At 37.9% G+C, this 14,547-nt stretch overlaps 1 protein-coding gene across 2 annotated transcripts; it reads right to left on the bottom strand.

Moving 5' to 3' along the window:
- Positions 1–2,413: 2,413 nt before the first annotated feature.
- Positions 2,414–14,530, bottom strand: cnstb (consortin, connexin sorting protein b). Of its 2 annotated transcripts, none has more exons than XM_026946818.3 (10): positions 14,369–14,530; positions 13,255–13,544; positions 11,310–11,413; positions 8,112–8,142; positions 7,767–7,853; positions 7,029–7,146; positions 6,410–6,431; positions 6,041–6,265; positions 4,512–4,653; positions 2,414–4,432 (listed from the first exon to the last, which is right to left on the bottom strand). In XM_026946818.3, exons 2-10 carry the CDS (start codon positions 13,493–13,495, stop codon positions 4,221–4,223), a joined length of 1,182 nt encoding a protein of 393 aa, XP_026802619.3. In that variant the 5' UTR covers positions 13,496–13,544; positions 14,369–14,530; the 3' UTR covers positions 2,414–4,220. The 2 variants fall into 2 exon arrangements, with proteins under 2 accessions (XP_026802619.3, XP_026802620.3); XM_026946819.3 differs by having other exon boundaries at positions 6,041–6,262.
- Between the last annotated feature and the right edge of the window lie 17 nt (positions 14,531–14,547).

Raw genomic sequence — 14,547 nt, 5'->3', positions numbered from 1 at the left:
TAGCATAAGCAAAACTGGGTACAGAACGAAAACCCCACAAGTAAAAGAGATGCATTGGCAATATTCTTTTTCCTCATGAAACTCTAATGAAGGAAGCTTGGCTCTACCACCTCCTTAAATCCCAATCTAACCAATACCCAGTGCTTCTCTGAATGCCCATAGCAATGGGTCACTCTCATAAGCACAATATTAAACTGCAGAAACACACAAGGTGTATCAAATCAAGGTGGCAGCCAGACAGGACAGACTTGATTTTTAGTTCTACATGTACTCTGCATATAATCATACTTTATATTTAGTGTTAATTTAGAGAGTTTATAAGATAATTTAAAATCAGTGGAGGAAAAAAAGACAACAGGACTCCTTAATATGTTATTAGTAAGCCACAGTAAGGCAGATGTTAATGGCCAGAGTTCTTGCTCAGACTGTATTCAGAGCCAAGATGGCTGAATTCCATGTCACACCATGGCCGCAGTCACCACTATGATAAAGACAGAAAGCTGAAGTTCAGCCAAAACACTCTGCAGGCCACAAGTCAGACTCAGCATAGGTCTAATTCAAACAGCTGATTATAAGAGCCAAAAAATCTTTTCAGTTGAAAATGTAGCTCAAACTAAAATGAATCTCATTAATGGCAAACCTTTAAATCACCTTTAATAAAGGTTGTACATTATAGCAACATGATAGACTTCTGTCATAAGCACTTCAAGCTACCTAGTTAGGGAGAAACATACTGTAACTGGGTAGCATTAATTAAATTTATAATATAATTTATAATTATAATATAATTTTCATGTGACATGGAGAGTACTTTGAGTTGAGCCTTGGTTTATTTTAATAAAGTTTATATACCCAATCATACCCAATGGCAAATTACCAATTTGGGGTATTCCTTTGTGTCCAACTGAAAAAAATTCATGCAGTGTTTGTTGAGACCAAATTTTTCAGTCATTGCAAATTTAACCACAAGCATATAATGGGCCATATTTTTTCAAGCTGGATATGACTGGATTTATTTCTAAATCTTGAGTTCAAGCATTTACACAAGAAATTTGAGTAACACTTTCTATGAAGCCCATGTTCACAATGAATTATAGCGTTTACTGTTCTATAAATACATTTATAAAGACGCATCAAGACCTATACTTCATTATAATAACCGTTATAGTTACATTTATATTTATATATATTTACACTTTTCTCTGACCCATCAGAATGCTGTTCATAGACTTCAGTTCAGCATCCAACACAATCATCCCACAGAAACTGATAACAAAGCTGAGCCTGCTGGGTCTGACCACCGCCCTCTGCAACTGGATCAACTGGACTTTGACTGGGAGACCCCAGTCTTTCAGGATCAGCAACTCCACCTCCAGCACCACCACACTGAACACTGGCGCTCCCCAGGGCTGTGTGTTCAGTCCACTGCCGTTCACACTGCTGACTCATGACTGTGCTGCAAAGTTCAGTTCTAATCACATCATCAAGTTTGCTGATGACACTACTGTTGTGGGCCTCATCAGCAACAATGATGAGTCAGCATAAAGACAGGAGGTGAACCAGCTCTCAGAATGGTGCAGAGACAACAATCTATCTCTTAATGTTAATAAGTCTAAAGAGATGATTGTCGACTTCAGGAGGACCCAAGTGGACCACTCACCACTGCACATCAATGGGACACCTGTGGAGAGAGTCAAAAGTTTCTTGGTGTGCACATGACGGAGGACCTCTTCTGGACTCTCAACACCACCTGCCTAGCCAAGAAGGCACAGCAGCACCTCCACTTCCTACGGAGGCTGAAGAGAGCCAGATAGAGCTCTTCTACAGATAGAGATCATCCTGACCAGCTGTTTCACCGTGTGGTACGGGAACTGCACTGCCTCTAACCACAAGACCCTACAGCGAATTGTGAGAACAGCTGAAAAGATAATCAGACTCATCTTATGGACTCTACACCCTCCTGCCATCTGGCAGAAGGTACAGGAGCATCTGTGCCACCACCAGCAGCCTCCGCAACAGTTTCTTCCCTGAGGCAGCCAAATTACTCACCACCCTGCTGCCTCCCAATGCTCACCTGGGCTAGTCCAACACCTTACCCAGTATGACTCAGTACCACTGCACACCTTTTATATACAGTTTAATATAAAATATAATAAAGAGATATAACATATAATAAATAAAGATAAATATTTTAAAAATTAAAGAAAGCAAGCCAAAATAAATCCATAAATTAAGACAAATAAGACCTGTCATTCAGTTCAGAATGAGGCTGTATAAAAGGAGGACAGGCCCCGGCGGTGTATATATCCGTTCTGTTTGCCGCAGCATCTTCTTTTAATGCTGTGCTACACTTTATTAGAGCCAGATAATATATCTCAAGCTGCATTGTATACACCTCAGTGTTCTGCAGACCATTGGCTTCCTGCAGACACGTACCCTTCTGCTTTTCTAACATGGCTCCAGGGAGGGTGTGAGAGATTTCTGACCAAGAGTCACTGAGACATTTGACTTTGAGTAAAAAACAATTAAAAATAGCAGTTTCTTTGTGCAATGTTATTGGTTTTTCTCCATTTTCATGTCAAACCATTTTCTTTCTACTTCACTTACTTCACATCTAATTCACCTTTTTCTGAAATTTGGCTCCTGATTTTGGCCTTTCAGGTGCTGTTACAATGACAAATATAATATATATTTTTTACTTGCATAGAGCTGAGTCAAAATAACTTTCACTTCTACCTCAGCAAAAGTCTTTTTTTTTGCCTTTCACTCATCATTTCAGCTGTGTGAGCTTTGCCTTTTATGGAGTTTTGTGGGCGTCACCAAATGCAAATCAGCTGTGCCGTGATTTATCAACATACACATGAATATGAAGAAAATCGTCATTTCTGAAACTTTTTTGTAAATCCAGCAGAAATTTTTAGCTCAGTTTGGCAAACATTTACAACAACTTTACTAAAAGATTGATGAATCAGGCCCATTGTTTGTCAATCATTAATCCAACATTTTATTGGATATTGGCCATTTAATCAGCACAATTTGCCACTCTCTACCCTTGGTGGTGGATTGTTCTGAGCACAGCAGTGACACTAACATGGTAGTGTGTATCAGACGCAACACAGTGCGTACTTGCTGGAACATACCCGTGCAGTGCAGTTATAGACTGTAGCTCATCTTTTTTCCCCATGCATATCTGCCCTTACTCACTGTTAATTTCTGGTCACATACAGTATAAATGGATACGTACAGTTTGAGGACTGTTTTCAACAGCTGTGATACTGTTACAGGAAAGTAGTAGAAATGATTAGTAGAAAGAATTTGGAATCATTGTGCGTTTATTTTATACGTATCGTACATATTTTGCACTTTATGGGTCCCTATAATTTCAGGTTTGCCTGTATTTATATTCATATTTGTATGTATTTAGCATAAAATATATACATTATACAGTTCACTTTTTTATGTCTGTGTGATTGAGGGCACACTTAACAGAAGCATTTTTTTTTTTCATACAGACTTTTAAGAATGGGACAGTGAATATAGCTAACAATAAAGTTCGGAATATGAAAAAATAAAAATGAAAAAAGACGCATTTCAGTGTCTATCCATAAATGAGTCTAGCCATAATTATGTACAAATTATTAAATAGATTCTCTTAACAGTAAATTCAGAGCACATACTACCCTGCTTTTCATCTGGTCCTCTGCTGCGACGAATCAACCTTTTTTTTTGCACATCATGTACATCATGTACAAAGAATTTCCAGATGTGTGCACTTGTGAGTCATAAAAGATTGTGAGCATAAAATATTGCCTGATATTATATAATACAAAACAAGGTTAAGATTTATAAGCAAGCAAATTCTGTGGTGATAAAGTTGTCAACTGTGCAGTATAAAGTTGCCAGTACATAATTAAGGAACATTATTTCTTCATATTTCAACAAAAGAAATAAAATAGAACTGGTGAAACAAGCCATCAGCGGAATTATCTCAACAGAGTTATTAGTTAATCGGATGCAGTAGTTAATATAATGTGAATTCTACACAATCTGTGTATAGTGGAAGCTCAGACTCCACTAACTGACATTAAGTTCGCCTGCTTTTACACATGAATGCTTGTCCAGTTGTCTTCATCAGGTAAAGAGGTATCCTTTGTTTCTGCTGTTTGACAATGAAAACAGATTAGAAGGAAAAACAGGAGTGTGTTACCAGTGCAACAGGGCTATGATGATGCAGGAATGAACCAGTGTGTGAGAATGTCCACCACTCGGCGTATAAATCCAGAGCAGAAGTCCATGTTGTGTGAGAAATCAGTGCAAATATTTGAATAAGCCCCACCCAGGAAGCAGTAGAGCATGGTACCTCCCATGCTGATGACCACTGTTACCAGGCACAGGAAAAGGAGGAACAAACAGGAGTCTTCACCCTCTTCATCTGTACATTGATACAATACGAATATTACATACTAGGATGTATCACACCAAGTATAAAATTCTACATAAGAAAATCATACCATTGTCCAGTAAGGCATCTGTTTCACTGAAGCGGACTTTGAATTTGGAGGAGGTTCTGGGTGGAGAGTGATTGACAGGACTGGATTCCTCCGGACATGTTCTCTTCTTCAAGATGGAGATGAGACCATTGGAGGGAAAGGTCTACAATAACAACAAAGGCAGATACCCATTAAATACCATCCATCCCTCTAGACCACAACACTGGGGAAAAGTGTTGCCCGGGTTTGTTCAACAGCCACTGACCAGAATCACGTAGATTAGAAAAACACCGCAAAATGACAGAGTGATCACATACACTTCTCATTACTGAGGTAATGAAAAAGAGTCACCGCATGGGGTCAGTGTGAACAGCAATTTATTCATCATCTCGGCCTGCACCTCACACTTTTAACCATTTAACTGCCATGACTTGCAATAAATGTTAAATGCTGTCTGATTGCACACAGTCCAAAGTAGGTCTAGACTCACTGAAATGTCATAGTCAACTATTATTTCACACACTTTTTACACACAATATTTTATTAGATTTAATGTAATCTATTTTATATGTAAATGAGATATACAGTACTGTGCAAAAAAGTCCTTTGTGGGATTCAGTTAAAATACATTTTCCCATCATTATTGTTCATTATTTTTATTATTCATAAATCACATGAAGTTGTTTAACACTATAAAAACAGTATGAAATCTGTAAATATTTTAATATTGGCAGTTTGAGTGAAGACGGAATTAATGCACTGTACATTTTCCCATTATATATATGTGTGTGTGTGTGTGTGTGTGTGTATATATATATATATATATATATATATATATATATATATATATATATATATATATACATATATATACATATATATAGTATTTGCATGTATTCCTCAGTGTGAGCACATTAGACAGTTACATATGCCATTTGAGACAAAGCTTATGTTTTTTTTTTGTTCAGTCCAAAAGAGAGAATCTTTGCTGCTTTTCTCCAAAGGGCCTGTGTGTTATATAAGAGGCCCACACCCAGCCGATCAGCAAGTCATTACTTTCCCTCAACAAGTTTTCCACAGATTCCTTCAGCTGGCTGTTGTAACTCCTGCTGGTGACATTATAATATTTTGTTTTTAGAGGCCTACTGGACTGACCAATGGAGCCAGATAAATAGAAGCAGATGCTTTGAGGCTTGGTCAGTGATTACTGAACTGCAGTGTTGTTTACATCCTTAGCCAGGCCACTAAAAGTCTAAAATCCTAAATATAATGATAACACCTCGACTTACTGTGACACCAGTACAAATGTATATTGACTCATAATGGAATTGCAATATGGCAATGCATTCAGGCCAATTTGACAAAAAAAAATCAAGTCGTCCACATACTGAGTAAATAAAAAAAAACTCGCTTGAAGGGTATATTTTAAGGGTATATTTTTTAGACTGAAAGACGTTGCTGTACAAACCTACTTATCAAGCTTCTGTCTAGTACAGATCCTGTGTGTACATTAAAGATCTCCACAACACAACATACAAGAGTCCTCTTACCTCCTCAACTTCAATGGGTTCAGTCAGTTCTTCCCCAGATAACTGCTGTCTTCTGGCCACCGCCTCCTGCACCACCTCAGTCAAACTTTCAGCCTCTCTGTCCTCTTCTTCACCCCCATTTTCCTCTTCTGGGTCACTCCATGGCTGCTCTGTCCACTCCTTCATTTTAAAAGGATTTCCTGTACTTGAACTGTACTGAACTGTAATGCTCTCCTTGGTTACCTGCTTTTCCAGTGTCAGATCAACCATGGTATATTAAAAAAAAAAAAAAAAGAAAGAAAAACACAACCTCAGATCCCACATACTGTATGTCCAACCCTATTTTCAGTCATTCTAGCTTTATTTGTGAAAAAAGAGAGAAGCTCTTACCTTTTCCCCACTGCGATTAGGTCTGGGGAGAAAGAAGCGGTGTGAGTTCAGGCATGTTATCTGCATGTTTAATAATTATTAAATTTACACTGCAGCACTACTAAATAACTTTATGTGAAGCACTGAATTCAGAGAACACGTAGGTGTGGTAGACCTGCAGTACAAGACAAACTACAAAACACATTCCTATAAATCTAAAACGTTTTACTAAAGGAAAAGCCAAAAATCATAAATTCAGGAATGCATTATTAATAAGATGTGGTTTCTTGTCTAGACATGAATCTTTTTGGGGGGAAGATAGCTGTGTTCACCCTGCCTTATGAACAAATTTATATTCAAGTTTACCCAAAAAAATGAGTATAAATGTTTCAGGGCTCATTAATATTGCTTAGTGAAAACCAAATGAGGTTTTTCATTCAGATAGAGTTGCATCAGAGCAGGCATACAGGACACATTAAAACAAACATCATCAGATTCTTTCAGCTTTTTCAAATAAACCTTTGCTCTCAGGTGCAAAACTAACCTTGTTCGTGTCTGTTTGGGATGAACATGTATCTGGTCTGTAGAATTATCTTTACATTGCCTAAAAATGAAGCTTTTGACTTGTATGCTTCTATACCTTTGGTGTGATCTGCAGATGAGATTCAGAGAGTTCATGTGCTTTGCCTCGGGCTCAGTATAGTGGATCTTCACAGGAGAACCATTTTTGGCTTGAGAAACAGCCTTCCACCTGGATTCTGAATGCAACCATGGCAAGACACACACATATACACACACACACACACACACACACACACACATTCACAAAGTGAAAGTTCACTTTCACACTCAACAATGTCTACAATCATCATCACTGCATTTGGCCTTTGCAAAACTGATATTATTATATTGTAAAAGATTTGCATACCAATGAGCTCACCAACCAAAGTTTTTTTTTTTTTTTTTTTTTGCTCTGAACATCTTTGACCAGCCCCAGATCTTCTAGATAAGAGCTGCGGATGTGGATGTTTGATAACCAACATAAAACCTCTGGTCAAAAGAAGTTTTATTTTATTACAAATGGCAAAAATAATACAATTATTGGTGTTTTATAACCTAATCATTGGTGTCTAAAATCTTTAAGTAAAAAGATATAAAATGTGACAAGCTAACCAAGGCATTCAGTAGCATTGCCTTCGTGTTGTCGCTTTAATCACATGAAAAGCAGAGAAACCATGTACATACTGCTGAGGATGTTACTAGAGAGCAATTTTAGGCCTCCAGTGTTCCACATTCAGTTTTTGAACTAATTATTGTGCAAAGAGTATGCTACTATGCTAGCTTTTAAGCCTGTTTTTTTTATCTCCAGCTCACTTACCCCAGGCCTTCTGCATGGAGGCCAAGTTGGAAAGCAGTCTCTCATGATATAGCATCTCCAAATGCAGGAAGTGAACTGCCCACTGATCTGGCAGAGTCAGCGAGTTAAAGGTAACACTAGAAGTGACATTCATAGTATGTAGTTACCATAGCTGTATATTGTATTTCCTTTGCATGCAGATTTTTTTTACATAATAATATTAAAAAATCTCTAGTTATTTCTGCATGGGACAGTAATCACCTCTGATTTTTGCATATAATTTGTCTTGTATATAATATTACCATTTACTTACTGTTTATGAAATTCCTACCAGCCATATTTTTGTGCCATCATAAAAAAGGATACAGTCTTCTTCAAGAAAATAAGCTTCTGCTATCTATAACAAAAGTAAACGATTAGAGGAATAAAGCCAACTTTAACTCAATTAGGTTTGGCTACAGTGTTCCTACAGTTGCAAGTGCTGATCTTAAAGCAAACATGTGTTACCTTCTAATCTAATAAACATTCAGTTTTAAGATGGCAGTTTGACAAAGTGATAGTGTGTAGGCCAGAAATCTAGGTATCAAGCGAGATTTAGCTCGTATATCACAAAAAGCAGTCGCTATAGCAGTAATTTTGCAAGATATAATTAGAATCATGTCAGTGTACAGTGAGTGTACTGATGTCACATTAACCCCAGGCATTTTGAAGACACGTGAGCTGACTGCACTATGTATTCAGGGCAAATAGAAATAATGCATGTGAATGCTTCTATTAGGAGTAGACTCTACAGGATAATGTCATGACTGTACACTCAATGTCATGGTTTTCAGTATATCCTGTTATCTGTTTCTGAAAACAGAAGGTTATGAATGTAGTGGAAGACTGTCAGTGTGGTTTCCCTCAGAATGATTAGAGGATTCTTGTGTGCTTGTTCCCTTGTTACTGTACTAATACTGTTTTTTCATTGAGGATAAGAATCACTCAGCATCTTGATACTGTCCTCTATTGAGGATGAGTATCGCTCAATCCCACTGGTGCACAAGCAACATTCAACCTGTAAAATCTGATGAATCTGGACCGTGATATCATGTTGACGCTTCACAAATGTCCAAAAGTGCTTGTGTATGTGTATGTGTATATACTGTGTGTGTGTGTGTGTGTGTGTGTGTGTGTATGCCCCCACCATAGTGAGAAACTTTAACCTTGCTTTCATACAGCGGGAGCCTATATGGAGCACACACACTAATGAGAGCATGTCTGACCCTCACCTGCATGACCAAACATGCCAGTATGCTGGGATCAGACCCATCATTTCGAGGTGTGTGATCTGCTGTATCACAGTGACCTGTTCAACTGAAACCACATGTCTCACGGATTACCATGTTGTAAATTTTCCTAATCCCAGGTCTAAGGTGACACATTTTGTGAGTACCCTGGGTGCCGAAGCCAACCCAAAAGGGTGTGTACGTCACTCTGTTGATGTGAAAGGGGAGAAACCAACTGTATTCCACAGCAAATGGAATGTGAAAATGAATCTTTTATCAGAGACTTATTAGTTGGCATGGCTTTCATGTAACATTCTGTGAATAATGCCCTGAAAGCATTGTCATGCCTTGATCTGGCACTGACAAAATCCAACTCTAGTAATGGCAGACAAGACCACCTAACATATAGTCTGCTGCCTCAAAATGTCAAGGTTGTTTCTGGACAGAAGGAGGTAACAGTCTAGTGCCTCCTAGGCTTGTGTGCCAAAGATCTGTCTAGATACTAGCAGTAGTTGGCACAGAAAGTTTTTACCAAGCAGCGAGAATGGTATTTGAGCTAACCAACTTGCCTTATCCTCTGCATTAATAAACTTAATGATCTACTTCAGTCCACTGCTCTGTTGTTTGAAATGTTGCTTGTAAGATTTCATTTTGCCTGCAGTTATGGGCATTATTTCATTAAGAGCCAGGAACAACTGTGCCAGAATGTCAGAGGATGGATAATGAATAGTCAGCAGTATTTACAGTACCTAGCCTGCAATCTTTACACATTGGTATTGGCATCATTTTGAAGTTAGGGCAAAGCTTTTAAGAGCATTTCGAAGATACTCCAGTCAAAAATAATTTATGTATCGATTATTGTCCATCATCCAACTTCATCCAGCTCACTGTCCTGCCCTGAAAGCTGAAACGGTTCGGAAAGTTAAAAAAAAAAGTTATGAATTTATAACATAATGAAATATATGTTTGGTTTATAGTTTATTTTTCTCAGGTTTGATACAGGAAAATAATAGCAAGTTAACTAACATTGTGTGTGTTTATGAGACTGAACATGACTTGAATGATGAGCAAATTCATTTAAGGTAGAAGAAGTTCACTTCAATCTTCACTATAATATGTATGTATAATATATCCTATGTAGTTCTCCCGTTAGTAGTGACATGCTAGAATTCCACTCTACATACTCCTTTGACGGAGCAGATTTGATAAGAAAATTAGCAAGAAACAAAGGATTAGCGCTATACTTAGTATCTTGAATTCACTTCCTCACCTCCTCAGCAAGATGAGAATGGGAAAGGGGAAAAGTGTGACATACCAGAAATGTTTTGTAGGCAACCTACGTGGTTGCGATTGGTACTCAGTGAAGGAAAAAGCACATGAAAATATGAAACTAACCATGAAGGAAAGCACCTTGACAGTCAACATTAAACTTAATGTAAGACTACACTCTTAAACGAAAATCTAGATCCCTTAATGGTTCTTTGGTTGTCCCTCAGACTGAGACCTTAAGGGTTCTAAGCAGAACAATACAACTGAGTGTTTCACTATAAGAAATAATTTCAAGTAGAAAGCTAAGAATCCACAGTAAAAAAAGATGTGTCGTGACTTTATCCATACAGTATAACAATTTCACATGAATGAAAACTCATCCAAATGAGTTAAATAATAGCACTATACTTAAGGGGGTGGATAGAGTAGCAGTAGAACTCACATGCTTGTATAAATCCACACCATGACCTCACAAATTACAAACTGAGGAGTGTTGAGCAGTTGGCACTACTGAAATCAGTTTCAATTCCACAGTGAGGCTTTAATTGTTAACTTTGCTAGTTCCTCAATCACTCAGGCTTGAAAGTCATGTTACTATTAAGTCTAGCCTGTAAGCCTTTTAAGCCTGTAAAATCTGTAATGAACAGCAATATAAAGTTTTTACATGGACTTGAACCCAAATCTTGTCAAGAGTCGCCATCCAAAACATCTAGAAAACATCCAATATGCACAATACGGTTTAGTTAAGACAACAAAGCCAAAAAGAGTAATACTATCAATAATAATAATAATAATAACAATAATAATAATAATAATAATAATAATAATAATGAGCAGCAAGATTTAAATTCTTGCTTGTGTATCAATAGCTGCAAAGAAAAACATGTATATATTGTATATATTGTAAAACATAATTTAGTCAATTTAAGCTTAATGTTAAATATAGGACTTTTTAACGTATACATGTGGGACAGACTCTGTTTCTGCCATTTGACTGCACAATCATTTTACAGTTAATGAAACCCACCTGATGTAACGAGTGAGGCAAGAGCATGTGATCGGTGTGTTCACCCAGAGAAGCCAATGCAGCCAAAAAGGCAGGACTGGGCCCTGTAGCACTATGCAAATTACCTACAACACCATCACACCACCATCATTAATATCATTATATCATCAAGCCATCATATGACAAAAAATATTTTAAGCACTTTTTCAACCTGCTCTGTCAGACTAAATGGAAAATCTCATTGAGGAAACATTCCGTACATCATATTTCAGAAAATCTTTCATATGACTGTGTTTGAGGTTTCTATACAGGTTATATGTAGATATCTTTTGGCATCCTGACACTTTTCAATTCTCATATCAGTTAAAATAAATAGGAAAATATATTTATATTAATAATATATATATTATTTATTTATTTATTTATTTTTTTGAAGGTAGCATGCAATCTTTAGTCATTTTGAGTTACCAGCTGTGAAAGTAGACAGAAGCAAATTAAATAATAACGTAATTAGCTGAAAGCTTTAGTGACATTGTGCTGTTTCTAATTTTGACCAAGCTTTCTATGAGTTCCCAAACAAATACTAACTTTTTACTCCATTTTGTTAGTATGCTACTACAGAGTCTAGTCTTTTGATTGTGCCTCTGTCTAAAAGGGAACAAACTTCTTGGAACAGAGCAGCAACTTGATGGAAACTGGCCAGGTCCTGAGCCCTGAAGGCTGGGATCGATGGCAGAATTAAAATTTATACTCCTGCGGCTTTGTCATCAGAACCCGCTGCTCCGACGTAGTTACCACCCAGTGAGCAATCTCACTTTTTTTTTTAACCGAAAGCATCCTGAGAGCAGCACCTTGTCCTTTATAGATGGGATCCTTGGGGCTCTTTAGTGGTAGAGATGTTTTTTGGAGGTTGACCCATGAGGTAAGTCAGGGGTACTTAAACGCCTGACAGAAGTCTGACAGACACCTGACAGATGTCTGTTTGGGGCTCATAAGAAGTTGCTATAACGTACAGTATGTAGCTGCTTAACTGATCAGCCAGGTTGTGGCAATTTAAGAGAGAGCTCCTGGTTAAACCATTCGTTTGTTCTGGTCTCTGATTCTAAAATGCAGAGGGAGGCCCACAATGGGCCAAACAGAAAAATGGAGTTGAACCCACACATGTTAGCAGTATGCACTAACTTCACATACTCAACAGTGTGAGCACAGTATGGTGAGAGAGCTACTCAACCACGCTAGTGGCAGGCATTACAGACCTGCAGTTTATCGGATGGTTCTGAACAACTCAGCTTGTCAAGGAGAATTGCATTCGGCGAGTCGTACACAAAGCCACTTGAAAAAATAAGAAGTTACTCTATCACCAGTTTTGGAGCCACAAGCTGTTACAAAGATAGCTTCAAGATATACAAAAGCATGTACAAGGTGAGAAGGTGAAAGGGACAGACAGCCACTAACAAGGGTATTTTATATCAAATACTACATCATACAGTCACCACGTGACTTCTCCCCTTGGTGGTTTGAAGGGGTGAAACAGACCTCCACACAAACAGTAACCCAAGCTTCAGGAACCTGGAGCTGTGAAGTTGCAGTGCTACTCACTGTGCTAGCATGCCACCTAATTCCATTATTTATTTTATATAAGAAATGTCAAATATTTTACTCAGTTTTCTAACGTTATATATTGAGTCTATAAAATAGTAATGGACGAAACACTGCTCCATGTTTCAGCCCATCATCAAAAAATTGCTAGGATGTGACATGTGGCATGAAAATTATGACATACTTGAGACATGTTATGAAAGTCTGCAGGTGCAAATGTGTGCCTTACATTTATGTGCATTAATGGGAAAGAAAGCTAACCCTAGCCTAAGCTTTCAGACAGTTAGCACCAAGAGAGAATGTATGTCTCTTTAGCTTGGAGTGGAAAGCCTAAGGCCTGTTCACTGTAGTGCACTGACAAGTTTACCTGATGCACTGCCATCTAAGGAGAACCTTATGGTATTGTTCTCAGATTTCTCTTCTGGCTTGTTATTCATCATGTGTTGTTTCTCCAGTGGCCAATCCATCGTTTCTCTCATCATCGATTTGTTCTGGTTCTCATGAGAAACAGAGAGGTCTGAGCTGATGATCGCTTCTGTACCATTGGGCCACAGAGTGATGTGGTCTTCCTGTCCTCTCATGTCCTCTTCTGTTTTGGGGTCTCCCATAACTTTAAAATATTCTGGCAGGTGACCATTACTTATTCAATGTTCAAATCTGCCAAACAGAATTGTATTTATTTACTTATTTATTCTCTGTCAGTAAAAAAGCTTACTATCTTTGTAAACACCACTGACATGAGCCAATACATACTTTCTGTTTAAATGTACTGTACATTATGGTATAGAGCATCACTGCACCCTAAAGCATGATCCTCTTTGATGGAGTAAAGATATCGTTCACATTGCTGCTCTTATAATGTTGTTAAAACCAAAACATCTTTTAGCTAGTCAGAAGTCTTTTGAATGATTTTACAGCTCACTTTAATGTATATTAATACAGTAGTTTTATTACTTGTTTTACAATTATCTGATACCTTCTGTATTGTCTGGATTATTTTCCCATGTCTTTATTTTCTCCAACTGTTTTGCAGTACTGAAAATGAAATGTTAGGTCACAACAAGTCAGCAAGTAAAGCCTGATTTTTTTCTTTTCAGTCAGCTTGTCACAAGAGCTATACATACAGGCAAGTACATCCAAATTCACATTGTACCATAAAAGGCAATTTATACATGGTGTAGTCTGTTATTGACATATTTAATATACTAGGCTTCATAATTGCACTACCTTTTTTCTTTTTACCTGTAAGAAGATGCTCATTTGGCTTCCTATTGATACATGAAATGTGTGCATGCATAATTAATGTGTAGGCTCCCGGCATTACCTATGCAGCCTATGCAGCATATACCGTTGCTCCGTTTATTTTACAGTACGTCCCTTCACACTGTCACACAGCCTGTGCCTGCTCTTCTGCATTTCATTGCAGAGCTAAATGCTTCTCCATCATGCCACAGTGTTTCGTTCGGTATAGGTCTACTTACATTTGCATTGCAAAGCGAACACCATAAAGACCTGCAGCTGCAGCCGTAGTCCAGTGGTTTCTGTATGCAGAGCTTTGCCTGGTTGACACACACATCTGGAATCAGGTTTGGGTTTTGGCTTTTACAGCTGTGTAGCTGTTTTCGATGAGGACCAGGGGCGTATACTCTTTGAGCCCTTG

Source organism: Pangasianodon hypophthalmus, chromosome 19 (genome assembly GCF_027358585.1).
Source record: "Pangasianodon hypophthalmus isolate fPanHyp1 chromosome 19, fPanHyp1.pri, whole genome shotgun sequence".
Taxonomy (NCBI): Eukaryota; Metazoa; Chordata; class Actinopteri; order Siluriformes; family Pangasiidae; genus Pangasianodon; species Pangasianodon hypophthalmus.
The sequence above is the reverse complement of the archived record's forward strand: the minus strand, read 5'-3'. Positions and strand labels throughout refer to the sequence as shown.